At 40.0% G+C, this 16,452-nt stretch overlaps 1 protein-coding gene across 1 annotated transcript in view; it reads right to left on the minus strand.

Annotated features, from left to right (window-relative positions):
• suclg2 (succinate-CoA ligase GDP-forming subunit beta) overlaps positions 1-16,175 on the minus strand; it is a 101,062-nt gene extending 84,887 nt beyond the window's left edge. Inside the window, exon 1 of the mRNA XM_008280126.1 lies at positions 16,058-16,175. Within this exon, the coding sequence (XP_008278348.1) occupies positions 16,058-16,141 (84 nt within the window). The 5' untranslated portion in view covers positions 16,142-16,175. The remainder of the gene's footprint in view (positions 1-16,057) is intronic.
• Between the last annotated feature and the right edge of the window lie 277 nt (positions 16,176-16,452).

Here is a 16,452-nt window from a genome sequence, read left to right on the forward strand (position 1 = left end):
TTATTTTCAGCCCATCAGAATATACAAGTAGTTGTTTCAGCTCTAAATGTATGCATCATTAGCTGAATCCATTAATTATTTACAACATTGCTCGGAAATATTAACGTGATTCAAACGTGGAGTTAAAATACATTTCTAAAAGGTACATTAAGGTCTGGCACATGTGCTCACACAATGTCCACTGCAGCTGAAGCTATGTCCACCACTACAGGAAAGTCCAAGTGAAGTTGAAAAACTCAGAAAAACCTCCACTGCCTCTTAGTAAAAGGAACATTTCTTAAGTGCACAGGTTCAGAAACACAGGAGAATCCTAAAACCACTGGTGGATAACAAAAAAAGGTGACCTGAAAGCCAGTGCCATAACGTGAAAGGAAAAGACAAGTCTTTAACCTATAATTTCTGCCAAAAGGGCACACTTTAGTCGAGGAATAAGTCAGCATTTATGTAAATGTGCTATTTGCCTTCTCAAACAAGCTAACTAGGAACCTCAAGCCAACATATCAAATAATATAGCTCCTCTGTCACCCAAAGAAAATGGGAGCGAGGATGAAAACACTATGCAGACTTCCCAAAATAACTACTGCTGCTGACTAAAGAAGTCAGGTGGGGCTTGAGGTGTCCCTCCAGGCACTGACAGTTACCTTGGGCAAAACACTAGAGAATGGCAAGAAACCTGGGGCACCTTTAACTATCTACCAGACCAACAGACAGCCGCTATCAAAGACGGGCCCTTTACAAAAATCTAATAGCAATAAACCTTCACATGTAGCCTCATAAAACTAAATGTATTTTTAACTTTATGCTGATGTTGATGTTTTCTCTCTAACCTTTTTCATAATCATGCTCTTTGGCAGATAGCTGGTTCTTACACACATTATTCAACCTGCAAGTCAGTTTATGACCAATGCAGCCAGCGTAGCTTAGAGTCACAATCTGCAATCTGCGAAAGGTTGCATGCATGCAGACTAACCATTAGCAGATGACTAATATTTCCACAATACAGAGGCCGCTACTGCTAAAGTTGCTGTTATCGTGCACAACTGAGCTCCCAAACTAACTAACTAAAGCAAACCACACTACCAGCAGGTACAGAGAATGTGAATGCACTGAAGATTCAGGAGAAACACTGATAACAAATTGCAATTTTTTACTTGATGATTTTAATCCACCAGCATGACTCCACAGAATTAATATTTTTTAGTTAGCATATTTCAGGCATGTAATTGTTTTTTTTGTTGTTTTTTTAAAACTATGTTCTTCACACTAAACAGCTCTCGCTAAAATGGCACGTTGCCTTCCTTTGGTTGTGAGCGTGCAGGTCATGTTAGCACACTGAAAGCAAAGATAAATATGGATGATAATACAAGAGCGGTATTCATAAGTGATGGATTTTATGTCGATGTAATTTTGTGAACTTGCTTTATTTTCTAACTGCTGACACATTTAAAAAGATTATGCTGCGCGTGTGTGAAGTGTGGCTTGATATTGAAATCTACCGCAGAGCACACAAGGAACGCGGTAAAAACAAGACACATCTGGCTACAAACTATTCACTAAAGCAAAAAACACTAAACAGGAAAAAAAAAAAAAGCTAAATGGGGGCACTTAAAAAATGTTATACATATTGATATTCTGGTTTATTTAAATTTTTGTAAAATTGTAATCAAAGTAACTCCAATTTAGTTTTTTCTTTTTTTGATTTTATGACATTAGAGCTGTATTAGTTTGCACAGAAGACACTTTTGAATTCTACTCCCAGCTAAGGTTGTGTTAATTCCAAAGAGGTTTAAGACTGATAGATGAGCACACAGTAAGTAAAGATGTGAACTGCTTGGGGTTCAGAAATTTTCACAATCATGCAACAACACAACAATTTTAATTAAAATAAATCTCACTTAAAATATTCTGACAAGGGACACAACTGGGTTTGAAAATCTGTAGCCTGCAGTAGGTTAGTGGTTCAGACACATCCACCACGATTACAACGTCCCCGGCTTGGACCTTTGCTTCCTTCTGCCTCTTTTCCCACCATTTCTTGTCAACTCTGCCGCCCACTTAAAAAATAACAAAGGGCATAAAACACCCTAAAACTTAAACATGTCCCGTGATAGAAAGACGAGCCCCTGTACAGAAGTAAACTCTGATTCCTACTGAGCTGTCTGATAAGAAAAAATCCTACCACAGAGCATCCAGTTCTGTTTTCTGAAGAGCTAATATGATCTGAGGTTTAAAGTTGCACTTTGTAGAAACCTGACAATAGAGCTGCTTCCATCAATCTACTTTCAGACTCTGGGTCGGTGTGAGTGCAAACTGTCAACTAGAAGAGTGGTGTTTTTGCAATTTTGCATTTACAGCAGCTCTAATTTGCACATTTGACTGGCTTCATCTTTGGAGCGACGCTGGCTGAGCCTCGTGCTACGATAATAATCAGAGCCATTTGCTGCACTAAACCTAGAGAAGAAAAATTGGGACTTATCGGAAGCAAAGATAAAATAAAATAAAGCCAACACAATAAAAACCTGTCGTGAGGCTGCAACACTTTCTGACACTATCAATCAATTAAACAATCATAATCTGAATTACTAAATTAGTTGTTTGGTGTGTTAAACACAACAGAGAAAATTTTATATGAGAATTTCCAAATAGTTTATTTGAGCTACAGTCCAAATGCTGTCAAGCTACTACAAAGTGCTGTAAGACTGGTAAAGGCAAATCTTTACATTATGAGAAAATAGAATTATCTAAAGCTTGGGACTTTTGCTTAAAGGCTCACTTAATGATTAACTGATTTATTATTTTTTTTTAACTTAGCTATTATCTGTTAATTAATCGACTAATCTTTTGAGCTCTAACCTGTGAAATATCAAAAGAGAAGCTTTCAGGGTGGAGGAGCAGGAATGCACTAAGACGTAAAGAAGACTTTCAAACGGGGGAATTTACAGCATTACAAAGTTCTTCTTTTCCTCGTATTGTGCAACTCTGTACTTACAGAATTGCAATACAGACCAATCTGGCACGTAAAGAATAGATACATCACAGAGATCACTCCTCCTGAAGACAGCACTGCTTTAAATCTCCCCCGTCGCACTAATCATCCACACAGTTTGAGTCATTCCAAGTCCTTCTTAATGCCATCAGATAGAAAAGTCATGATACTGCGGAGGGTCTTGACAGGAGAGGAATAATCTGAGTGCTACACGTCTTCCTGGAAGAGAACAGTAAGTGGTGGCTGACAGTATAGCAGCAAGGCAGCCAGGCAAGCAGGCAGCTGGCCTGTAGTCCCCTGAGACGCTCTCTCTACAGTAATTATCATCAGCAGCACTCTAGAGACAGTCCTACCCAGTCTTTCAACCTAACTACTGCTCTACTTATTCTTAATGTACACACACACACACACACACACAAAGAAGATGGGAATAGACACACATGGGATGCCAAGAGACATTGGCACAAATAAAGTCGTATGCCACGGGCCCGAGACGGGATAAAGTATTCACAGCAAACTCTTCCGACACACAAAAGCACTCAAGATCCCCCTCATGAATGCATCTGAGTCAAGAGAAGTGGGACACGGTGCAACAGCGAAGTGGAGCGGTGACAATGGTAAACAATAAGATCCTCTATTATCTTATGGGGGTAAAGAGAAAAGAGCCACATTTAATCTTGATCCTTTTGTAAATCAAAATATGAAAAAAAAAAAATCTCAATGGCACTGATAACATTAAACACACCAGAACTCCCCCCCAAAAAACACAATGCAAGAGCTCGTTAGCGACCATGTTTTATGAATCAACCAGCAAAGCTGTCTCCTTCCATAACTAGCCTTACAGTATTAATGCGATACCGCTGTAATCATAGCCCATTGTCTCCTTTACACCTCTCCAACTGCATTTTGTGTTTGATGCAAAAGTGCAGAAACAAAAATACTACAAAATTTATATTGGAAAGAGAAGAAGAGAAGTCGTAGTTATATTGAGGAAGCCCTTATTCCAAGAGAACATTTTTGGTTTCAGCAGGCTTGTAGCAAGAGTCTTGACATTCAGCGAGTGATCACAAAATGTCACAGCTGTACACTGTAGTAGAGGTGGATACTAACTTTTCTTTTTTTTCCCCCCGTTCTTGGCAAAGGGGCTTTTTATTGAAAGCCAAAAACAAGTGTCCTACTTTCAGCCACATCTTAATGGTGCATTTGATTAATGTTCGGAACAAAGATTGGAACACCCAAAGCAAAGTAAAGACTTTCAATAAAAGTCCATCAAAATTAAAAAATGAAAGATTAGTTCTGATAAACTGCAGACGATGCTTCATAAAGCATTTTATACAGTCAAGAGAAGTCACACAAATGGTTTTCATTTTGATGGATTTGCGTTTGGGGCTGCAATGTGGCGCGGTGGTTAGCACTTTTGCCTCGCAGCAAGAAGGCCGACAGTTCGTGTCACGGTGAGGACACCCGGGATCTTTCTGCATGGAGTTTCCATGTTCTCCCCGTGCAGCGTGGGATCTCTCCGGGTTCTCCGGCTTCCTCCCACACAGTCCAAAAACATGTTGAGGTTAATTGGTGATTCTAAATTGTCCGTAGGTGTGAATGTGAGTGTGCTTGGTTGTCTGTCTCTAAGTGTAGCCCTGTGATAGACTGGTGACCTGTCCAGGGTGTCCTCTGCCTTCACCCTAAGTCGGCTGGGATAGACTCCAGCCCCCCCATGACCCTAGTGAGGATTAAGCGGTGTATAGATAATGGATGGATGGATCTGCGTTTGATTGATGGCTTAAAATAAAATTCATGTCTCCATTTTACCTCAAGTCAGAAACACCTTCCAGATTGACATACACAATTATTAAACTTCATTAAACTCGTAAAATATTCCAGTGATAATTATAAATTAGTCAGGATTTTATTTTAAAATTTAAGGGAAAATTGCATTTTAAAAACACTTTCTTTTTTAGTTACTGTACATTTGGTTTGGCAGAAGAAAAGGTCCATGCAGGATAAGTCAAACATTTTCTATTTATGTAAAGCTCACATTTACAGGCCATCACTGTGTTCTTATCTGCTTTCGTGTATAATTGTGTTTTTAAAACACTTGGCTTAGCTCTGGCAACGGTGTTAATCAAGTTTGGAACTCAGCCGGGGTGATCTCCAAATATAGATGAAAATCAAAAGTTGCAATGTTTACATGGCCCTCTGTGGATCATCTATTTATAAAAATATTCAACAAAACCGACATTAAAAATGACTCATAGCAACAAGACATTAAAAAAAAAAAGCTGTACAGATAATTGCAAAGATTCTAAATGACAAATAGGTAAACAAACCTAGAAACAACTCAGAAGCACATTTCCTAACGCTAAATCCTGTTGACATGTGCAAGTTAGGAAAAAAACAAAGACAAGAAAAATGGTTGGAACATTGAAATGTGCTGAATAAACTATGACGCCATGCAGCCGCTCTCTTCACAGAGCACTCAGAGTGATTGTGCCCTCGCACAAAGACACAGAGAGGACAGACAGTGCTATGGCAGCAGATGCATCAGATTGCCAAGTCCTTGTCGCAGCTGTACCCATCCACGAGTGGCACTGAAGGACAAAATCTTGGTATATGCAGCGCTACTCCCAAAACACTTCTGTGGCTGGACCATATGGTATTCAGCACACCATCATGCAACATCAGGACTTCTCTTCCTCCTAAGAGGCACAAAATTGTGCAGTCTCATGTTTGGTTGAGAGCAGGATGCACAATGTCAAACCACACTTGTTGTGAGAAGTGTCATCACAGTGAGGGGATGTCTGATCTTGGCATTTTGCAAAGTCATTTCAAGACATGCCACTACTTTGTCGTTTGCCCTTCTGTTAAACTTAAGGAGTCAATATCCTAGGGCTAATTTAAAGCAGTTGTCTTTATCACTATGAGAGAGTGGAACAATGTCAAAAAGTCACCATCTGACAGAGTAGCTCTGGCTCCCTTGGAAATTTATTAGAGCCATAAGCCTTAATTTACAGGAGAAGGTTACAAAGCAGGCAATCACCTCTGATCAGGCCCATAAACAGCAGCGGAGTCAATGCTGCACCGCTCGTCAATCTGTCGCTCAAAAATTCAAAGGGTTGACACCGTAGGTCAAAAAACGCATTTGTTTCTTGGAAGCGAAGCTAGACGAGATCCAGTCAGCAGTGAGTGAAGATGTGATTCTTCCCTGGCAGTTGGTAACACTAAGGAAACACTATCGATCAACTCAGGCTATTTATCTAACCAGGGACTCGAGCACTGTGGGTTCAACAAGCCAGCTTTCTATTAGCAATGCCATAAAGTTCATAAACGGCAACAGGGATTAATGACAGATTCATTTAATCTAATCTAAACGAACAATGTAATGAGATGTCTACTTTGATAAGTGATTAAATCCTTTATTATTTCCTCTGCAAAACCCACCGGTGAGTTTGAGAGGCATGTTTTCTTGACTAAAAATTTCTTGCCAAAATTACACCACTTATCATGACAAGAAACTGTAAAAAGAAAACCAAAAATAAACAAAATTTGCTTAAATCTATGTTTAAATTATATATTCATTGTATTTTGGGGGCACAAACATGTTATTTCAGTTCTTGTCAACTTTTTTTTTTAAACAAATAATCAGAGAAATATAACTTTAAAAAAAAAAAAAACTTTAAAACTACGTTAATACCGCACAAAATAAATGTTTGAGTTCTGTCCAGTTCAGACCATGGTTGTGCTTCACAGAAACTGTTTGGGATTCAAAGGGTTCATTTAACCTTCAGCACAGTTTTAGAACAGATGGTGAGCACATTACTCAACACACATACGTACTGCTGACATGATAAGTTCACTAACTCAGTGACACAAAACTTCATTTTTAATAGCCGTGTGCTCTTTTGAGTAACGTTTTGTAAAAATATATATAGTAATAATTTAATATTATTAAAGTAAATATATTTCCGTTGTCTGCTATGTAAATGAACACAATACTTGTAGGATTCTGGCTGTTGCTCTCACAAAATGAGACACTGAATAATGTCACCATGAGCTCTGGGATTTTTCTATTTCCTGGAAACAATTATTCCATTAACAAAGGAAATAATGGATTGATGAATCTAGAATGGAAAAAAAAACAACATCAAAAAACATTAGGTGCAGCAGGTACACAAACCAGCCCTATAAAACTATTACCTTGTTTTATTTTAATTGCTTATTTAGGTATATGGAGTTAATTAAACTTAGCATTTGGTTTGTTTTTTGGTTTTTTGCACAACAATGTGAGCAGTAGGGGAATCTATAGTACCCAGCCTTCTGCTTAGTGATGAAGTGAAGCAGCAGTTACTTTGAAAAGATTGCTCTGATTGATGATATGGAAGACACATACACATGCAAAGTGGTTTCTGCTCTATGAGCAAATCAATACCTTATAGGACACCTTAACAAGTGCCTCCATCCCTCACACCCTTTCAGGAGTCAATAAAAACGTAACAAATTACCTTATGGAGTTTTTATTCTAACAGTATATACATTATGAATACAGATAAAGCTTTTATATGCACCATGAAGAGCTGCATTAAGGCCGTAAAGAGAGGTACCGAGTCAGAATGTACCTTGAGCACAAGACACCATCTCGCTTTACAAAGAGGCCATCATCATTAGGAAGTCTTAATGGTCGGACACAGTGTGGCTCCATTAGGGGAAAATTCAACACGTCAATCCTGGATGGATGCAAAAATAGAGAAAGGCTATTGGTGTTCCAACACTACAGAGAGTAAGGCCCAATTTTAAGCAGGCATACTCATGAAGACGCTGCAAATCTGTATTGATGCGGCCTGCGTGACACTCTTTTAAGAACTAAAGAGACGTTTACAGGAATCCGATCCGTGGTGTTTCAAAAGGGCTTTTGAGATCATTCTAGGACTATGAATGTCCTCCTAATGGCTGTCTTTCTTTAAGCTGCAGAGTATTCCCAGCCGGTCAGAATCTATGAGCACCTGCCTTATTGAATCTTTTTCCTCAATTGACAGAAAAAAAAGAAAAAAAAAACACACCTTTGAGCAAACTTAAAAGACGTATGTTCTCTTTAAAGTAAACCAACTGAGGCCACGCAGGTAGTGTGGCTCCACAGATGGTAATGTCGGTTTGTTGGTCCACTACTTTGTTCTGAATGGAAATGTTGGTGCAGACTTGACATAGGATCGAGTGAAATGTATGCACATATGCTCACATTTGATTCAAGATGATAGCTGGATCCCCTGACTCCATGAAGGTTACATTTATGGTTTTGATTCTAAATATCTGGACCGCTATAGGATGGATTGCCATTAAATTAGGTCACATGTTCCCTTCAACGAAGACAGCGAGCGTGGCGAGCATTACGGCTTTTAACAGTACGTTAAGCGTCTTTGAGGGCACGTTAGCATTCAGACTAGCATTTAGTTCAAAGCTGCGCTGTGCCTCAGTACAGCCTCACAGAGCTCCTCGGATGGCTGCAGAGCTCAGTCAGGATTTATTCTGAGTTGTTTGTGTTTGTTTTGTTTTTTTTCTTAGGTATGAAAAATTCAACCGTTGGTTTTTTTTTATTATTATTTTATTTGTTATCTAAATGGAAACTGTTTAGTGTTGCCTACATTTTCAGTAAACAACAAGCCTCCAGAATGACAACTGTGCTTTTTGTCTAAAGGAACATTAAAATAAAAAAGAAAAGAAAAGAAGAAAAAGATAGAATAAAAAGACATCATTTGCCACATTTACATATCAGTTCTGCAGTATTGGGTCTTAACAGCTGCATTTTTTTCCAGCCAAAAACAAACCTCTCACCTGTACATAGCTGTGGACTTTCTTTTTAAATCGTAGCCACAGCCAGAGGAAAGCTGGAGTTTCCAGAGGCACTGAATAGCACATATTATAAAGCAGTATTCCCAGATGTCTGGTGAGGTTAAAATCCTCATTACTTTCCATGGCCAGAACCTAACCCTTTGAAATGACACTGCCCAATTAGTGACGACAAATGGCTGCAGAGTTAATTAACCAAAATGCTCCTTAAGGGGCATTATCAAATGTTTAAGAAATTAACAGATTGCCAGTTCACCAATTCTAAGTAATTGATTTGTTCCCATTCAGGTTATGAACTCGGCTCTTTTCCCCATCCATTTAGCTAGCCAGCCGCGGAGAATTTAAAAAGGGGGGAACTTTACAGTGTCCACTTCCATGAGCGCAGGCCGAATCACAGAGAGCGGTCCTACGAGAGGGAGACGATCAGAAGTGCTGATCGCGGTGGAGTGTTTTTCTACTAATGAGGTGGCACGTCACTACTTCATCGCAACTCAAATACAGACCGTCTCCTAATTGCACGTAAGCTGTGATAGCGGTGACATACGGTAAAAAGAAATGGACGAGGCAAAAGATGTAGAGCTTCTTCATAAACACGCCAGAGTGAATCACAGGCGTCTTTCCATTTAACGCCAGCCATGTAGCAGCGGCATGCCTCATGAAGCATTAGTGGGCTAATTCAGAAAGCCTGGTCTCTTCTAATTAATAAACTACTTGAGTGTTGATGGCAGAAGTTCCTCTCTGCAGCTTCCGCTTTGGCAATCCAGATTTGGATGAGAAGAAATGGCATGGAATAAGAAAAGTATAACTATTTGTCCTGTGAAAAATAGCAGGTTAATCAACTGCATTCAAACAGTTAGATTTCATGATGCCGCCACAGAATGGTGTCTGGGACATTTCTCTGCATTGCTCGGGTGACTTTCTGCCAGTATTAAAAAAAAAAATCATGACAGAAATCCAGCTATAAAGCAAAGAAAGGGACAAGTTATATAAGGCCCAGTGTGTGGCACAAAAAGATGGGTTTTTTTGGTCTCATTACTGCCACGACCAACTTGTAGCTTTCTATGGATGTCCTTGCCTCTTAAAAGCTAAGGTCGTGCCCAGACCGTTTCAGAATGGGGGAGAGAAATGACATGTGCCCGTTACAGAGCTGGGGATGGAACAGTAGAGCAGCAGAGAGAGAGAGGCAGGAGCAGCAGAGCATGGCTTGGATTTAGATCAGTGAGATTTGCATCATTGGCAGGTCTTTAGGCAGGGCAGGTCTAATCTCCTGCAGACAGGCTTAAGAAAGGAAAACCTGACTGTTGTGTCTCTACTGATAGGGATTTCGGTAATTAGCATAGTTAATAAGAGGAGGGTGTACAGAGTCATATTCAAAGGTGTCAGGTCGAAAGGGAAGATAACGGTAAAAAAGAGGAAGGTAATACAAGGGTGCACAACTGTCTTAAAGTTCAGCCACATATATATATGAACTTGGCCACAGGCATCATCCTGGAGCCGCAAATCATGAACTGCTATTACAGTGCTGGCAATCCACTTCAGTAGTGATTCACTTGTGTTCACAGTAATTTTCTGGGTTATGTTACATCCATAAAAGAAGTCAAATAAGTTCAATATGTTTTCACCACTCGATTATTTTTGCTTCAACGTCTATGAGAAATAAATCAGCTGGTCAGATTTCCACATTAGAGGCTGCAAGGTGGCGTAGTTGGTAACGCTGCTGCCTCGCAGCAAGAAGGTTGCCGGTTCGCGTCCCGGTGGGGGCACCGGTGGAGTTTGCATGTTCTCCCTGTGCGTTCCTCCCACACAGTCCAAAAACATGTTGAGGTTAATTGGTGATTCTAAATTGTCCGTAGGTGTGAATGTGAGTGTGCTTGGTTGTCTGTCTCTAAGTGTAGCCCTGTGATAGACTGGTGACCTGTCCAGGGTGTCCCCTGCCTTCACCCTAAGTCGGCTGGGATAGACTCCAGCCCCCCCGCGACCCTAGTGAGGATTAAGCGGTGTATAGATAATGGATGGATTTCCACTATCACACACAACATCTGGGACTGTATAAGTGCAGTACAACTGGTAGAAGTCCAGGGACTTTCAAACAAGCATCTTTGGTGGTTGTCTTTATGACCAGTGGCAGCTGCTATTTTGCTCCTAGACACGATGTTTTCATTCACACAATACCACCGCCGCCACTGGATTAATGGCACAGAAACCATAAAACTCCGGTAGCAAGATGGACCATGTCAAACTGTTCTTGCTTTGATGAGGGCGAGTCACATCCCCATGACTTGCACAAAGTTCACAGAGCCTGGCCCCAGGCCCAGGCAAACTCAGTTCTGAAATCCAAATCACATTTTACAATATGTTTGAAGGTCTAATTTCAAAGATGATGGACAAGCTGAACATAATCTTGAATATACTTCACTTTTTTTTTTTTTTTTTTAATGAATTACAGCTGTCAGCAATCACTGGCATTATTTTCTCAACTAACTCTCAGCATCACTCCCACTTCTCCCTCATTATCCAGAGCGGAACAACAGCAGAAGTTGAGCTGATAGGAGCGCATTCACTCATTGCATTCCCCCATTTCAGAGGCTGGCAACATTTCCTAATGACTGCAGCCCTTCTAAATTATTGAAAAAGCCTAAGCACCTCACCAGCTACAGAAATGGCTATTAACCTTGGTGAGCGATATTCAAATCCAGTTAGAGCTAACTTCGTCCTCCAGTATCCCTTGCGGGAAGGAAATGTAAATGTGTTCTTGCTGAGACAGATGGGGAAGCCTCCCGTCGTTTGAAGTTCCAGCGAAAGAAGTCATTGCAAGCAGAGGGCTCTCCACCCCCCTCTGTAAAATATTCAGGACTGAGTCTCATTGAGCCACCTTTCTTCCCAGTACGCTCCTTCAAACCATGCTGGGCCTCAACACCGTTGGGTTATTACGAAGCACGAACACCTCACAAAAAATAAAAAAACTTTGCAAACGTTTACAAATTCACCACTGTGCAGCGACAGTGAAAAACAGCCTGAGGATTATCTCGCTGTGCAGACAAGAATTCAGGAGATTTGATTTATGAGAGAGAGACAGAGAGAAAGAGAAAGAAGGAGAGAGAGAGCGAGAATAAGAAGACAACATCCCGTTCCCCCCTTTAAGAGCATCCTGGAGTCTAACCATCTGAATATTGCAATGTCCTCTGCATTGTTGTTGGCAAATCATCACAAATTGAATTCCACAGCTTAGCTGACATACTGTCAAAGCTGATTTGATTCAATTGTAGCGATACCTGGCTGTCAGTCAGTCGAGGCTCTGATACGGCGCTACAGACCAGAGAGAATCCCTGATCATTACTCTTATCACCTGGCCCAAGAGAGAGTAACAGAAAGAAAAGAGAGAGAGAGAAAGAGAGAGAGAGACAAAGGGAAGAAGTGGCAGACAAGCAGGTGCAAGAGCCAGTGACTGTGAGATTAGAAGTTTTTCCAAGAGTTTACTTTTTTAGGTGATGCCACCGCTGAGTAAAACAATATCCTTTTTTTTTAACACTGCAAGATATCCAGACTGTGGCAGATGATGCGTGAACATGGTACAAGCAAAGATAGGAAACTCCTTATATCTGAAACGGAGAAAGCAGCATCAGGACAGATACCAAAATTCCTCCTAACTTCACATCACATTTGTGTGTGAGTCATTTTTCCATTTTCAAATATGTGTTCATTCACTTCAGCTATATTAGACTATTTCTGTAATTACACAGAAGCTTTGTCTGAATTCAATATAAGCCCGTCTATGCTGTAATTTCTATTTACTTTAAATCTTATTTCTCAACTGCCACATCTAAAAAAAACTACTTAACAGTATTTAAAAACCTCTCAGCAGCCAAAAGGGCCAACTCTTGTCTTTAGAAGCAGCTTTGACAATCATACACATTCTGAATAGTGTATCTGAGGACTGCCGGTAAATATGAGTGAAAGGTTTTGGTGACTACAGTTGAAATACCTTCTGTCTGCGCCAAGTATTGATTGAATAAACAGAATCTGTGATGTTCTAGTAATGTTAGACACAGTGGTGGTTTATTACTCCTTTGTTATCAAGGAATATTCTCATTTCTGCTGTGAACATTTTCAATCTTCAAGTTTCACTCATTGGATGGATACGGTTTAAGTGATGAACTAAGTTTGTGGTATTTCCTGCCTTTCTTGATTTGTGGGATAGTTAACAGTAAACATCCCCAATTTGCTTCGGTTGAGCAGTAAAGCAGCCAAACCCTGTAACACCAACTGAGGATGTAGCAGCATGTTATCTAAGCAGCAGCAGCAGCTCCGGTGCTCCATGCATGTCCATGTAAAAATATGTTTTGCATTGCATTAAAAGGCTTATAGCATGACGACAATACGAGCAATTACACGGTGCTTGTAGACACTTAAAATAGCAGCGTATTTGTTCCATCACACGCACAAGACAATTGAAGAACATGGCTAAGATGTTTTTTTGTTTCATCCACTTCAGCGCCTTAAAAAGGCAGATCGACATTATCGCTGTCATGATTGAAAATTCTTTGGATTTTTATGTGTGTGTGGTTATTCAGACAGAAAATCAGCAACTAGAAAACAAAACTCTGTTTCTAGGACTCAAATCAATTCAGAATAATTTATATAGCACATTTAAAAACAACCAGAGTTGGTGCTGTACATGTTAACAGTGAGGCAGCTACAAAACAAGTGCCTAAAGCAATCAATCTGTGAAATAGAAATAATCGTACAAAATATTACTACAGAGCAAAATCTGAGCCACAATCAAAACACAATAAGTTATGAGACAGTACAAAATAATAATTACGAAAAACTACGACTTATTGTGAGAGAAAGGTTGTTCCAGGAGGGAAGCTCCTTTGCAATTACTTTATGGATATTTTTCACACTAAAATTTGAAACACTAAGAATCAGAAATTATTGACAAATGAATCCATAATCATGAACAGCTCTGAGCTGCAGCTTACGACCACGTCTACTTTAGCCTCATTACTATGGATATACCAAGCAAGTCTGGATAATAAAAATGTTTGAATTGAGTGGTTTTCCCCGATAACAGCACAACACATTTTCAGTCATGTGTTTAATGCAATCCCTTTTGCTCCGGGCACAACAACTATCAAAAACACCCCATTCCACTCCGTACAAAATCCGCTCCAAATGTCAAGAGAAAAGGCTCTATCAGTAACAAAATCTATTAGGGCAGCATGCCAAAAGTAGATAGGAGAAAGTAAATATAACATGAGTTTGTAAAAGTCCAGCTGCACTGTTAACACAGTGCCAAACAGAGGGTGCCTACTTGGCTGGATCTATGTTTATCATATCAACAGGTCCCTGCCTTGTCCTTCCAGTATACATCCGTATGCAGGCACAGCCAGAGTAAACATCAGATCTCAGACACTAACTGGGCAGAAAAATATCATACTGAGATACTGCACAGCGGAGTGGGCTGATTTATTCATCTGGTTGCTCTGAAGCTTTGAAATTTATTACAAAAACACAACTCTGCTTTCTTCTCTGTAAGCCTGCATTTGTTTGTTAGTCAATACTAGGCAGGGAGATTTATTTCCGACTCCTTTTCGTGGCTTCTTTGGCAGCATTTGTTTAATTCCGCTTGTGATCATTAGGCCAAATTCTTTGTTTACTAAACGAACAAAGACGTAACTGCAATCGTTTGCTATTGTGTACACAGACTAACCTAGCCGGACGAACTCTGTGAGCTGTTCTTTGCATTTGATACTGGGAGATCAAAGTGTAGCAGTTAACCTTGTGACTGTGGTCTTATCTAAAATGGGGCTGCAGACAGAAACTTTGAGCTATGTCCTGGGGGCAGTGTTCAAGCACAGTCTATGTCCTTACATTGTTATTTTTTAAGCTGTGGACATGTATGTGCTGTTAATGATGAACCAAGTCCTGACACACTCCACTGTGTGAGTGTGAAATATGAATACATAAAATATCAAAGATCTGGGGGAACATTTATACAAGATATTTTTAGACTTGCTTAAAAATGTACAATGTTGTCGTGAATCCCAAACCCTAAACCACTATTTATTACACAACTGTTTATATATTTCCATTCCAGCAACAGCACTCCCTGCTCCACTGCACTATTGTCAACCTCCCTAATAGGTTAATAGCGCTGTCCTAATTGTTCTGCATTTTATTTTACTCCTATATCATCAGAATTTGCACCAACAGTTGGTTTACTTTATGACATGCTAGTATATGTATCTATAACTGCACTTAGTAGGTAAATACTTTTAAATGTATGTGTTTTTTTTGTATAAATTCTTTGAGAGCAAAGAAAAAAAAACTTGTTTGTGTTCACATAGTCGTCCAAAGAAGCCGATTCTGAGATGTTTCGTAGCCTCTGGTCAATTCTTGTGCAATTGATGTTTGTTTTTCACAAAAGCAAGAATACATGAAATAAAAGCCTTTGATCTATTTATCTGTCATCATCCATTAAAGCTCTCAAAAATCACACGATACAGTTTTTCCTGGACTACTTAGAGGCTCAGTAACTCAAAACACAATTAAACTAAACATGTGAAATCAAATATTTTCAAGATCTGCTGTTACATATGATTATAGCAATGTAAATAATTAGAAATAAGACTAAATCCAAGGCCTTCAGATTTAGAACCACTGCTCTAACTAGGCTGGACTCATTGTGGTAGTAAAGTGGAACATGGGGTGAGCATGAAGAGAAAGTGGGATCCAGTCTCTCACATTTTATCATGATTTTAATCTGACATGACAACAAAAATGTGCAGTTTAAATATAACGTTCGCTGAGCCAGGATGAGCTTTAACTGTCAAGATCCAAATAACTCCTCTGATATGCACAAATACACAAAGGTGTTATGTAAAGAGAGTGACAGATAATGACATTCAGACAGGTAAAGTTTTTTTCAGATAAGCTCCAGTTAAATAAATGTATTTTTTTAAAAGTCTGCACTAATTACATGGCACGCATGATTACAGTTACTGCAGGACCTAAAGGTTGCAGTAAAAACAGCGCTGTTGCATCACCAGTGGACTGTCACACTGTTCAACTTTGATCTGTCAAACCTCTGTGTGCTCACACATGCTAACCTGTTAGCACGGCAGCTAGGCTAACTGCTCCCTGTTGACGCTGTCAGCGGACGGACTACGGCAAAAACCGAACCGCGACGTGAGAGGAGCGCATCCTCTGTGACATGAGCTGCAACGCTACCTTGACTTTGTCCAGAAGTATGTGTTTTGAGGTAGCTGTCCTCAGTCCTCTTGCTGCAGCCTGGGATGCCATGGATGCCGCCATGTTGACACGCAAGAGAGAAGGGAGATGACGTACAAGTGAACACGGAGCCGTTCATAGGTCGAGATGCTGAAGTGGGCGGAGCTTCAGGCAGAGTCCACACACACTCATGTGCTACAGAGTCCCGAGTCCAGTCTGTCATGTGCACGGTTGTTGTGCAAGCGCAGATCTCGGAAGCGTGGACAAAGTAGTGTCTCTATTGCAATTTCAATCTCAAAACTGTTCCTTTGTTTTGCAACTACAAATTAACCCCAAATTTTAACTGTAATTTTGTGTAGAATGTACTGTTAGTTTGCAGACGTTCACTGTTTTGT

The sequence above is a fragment of the Stegastes partitus genome, unplaced genomic scaffold, assembly GCF_000690725.1.
Source record: "Stegastes partitus isolate 25-593 unplaced genomic scaffold, Stegastes_partitus-1.0.2 Scaffold182, whole genome shotgun sequence".
NCBI lineage: Eukaryota > Metazoa > Chordata > Actinopteri > Pomacentridae > Stegastes > Stegastes partitus.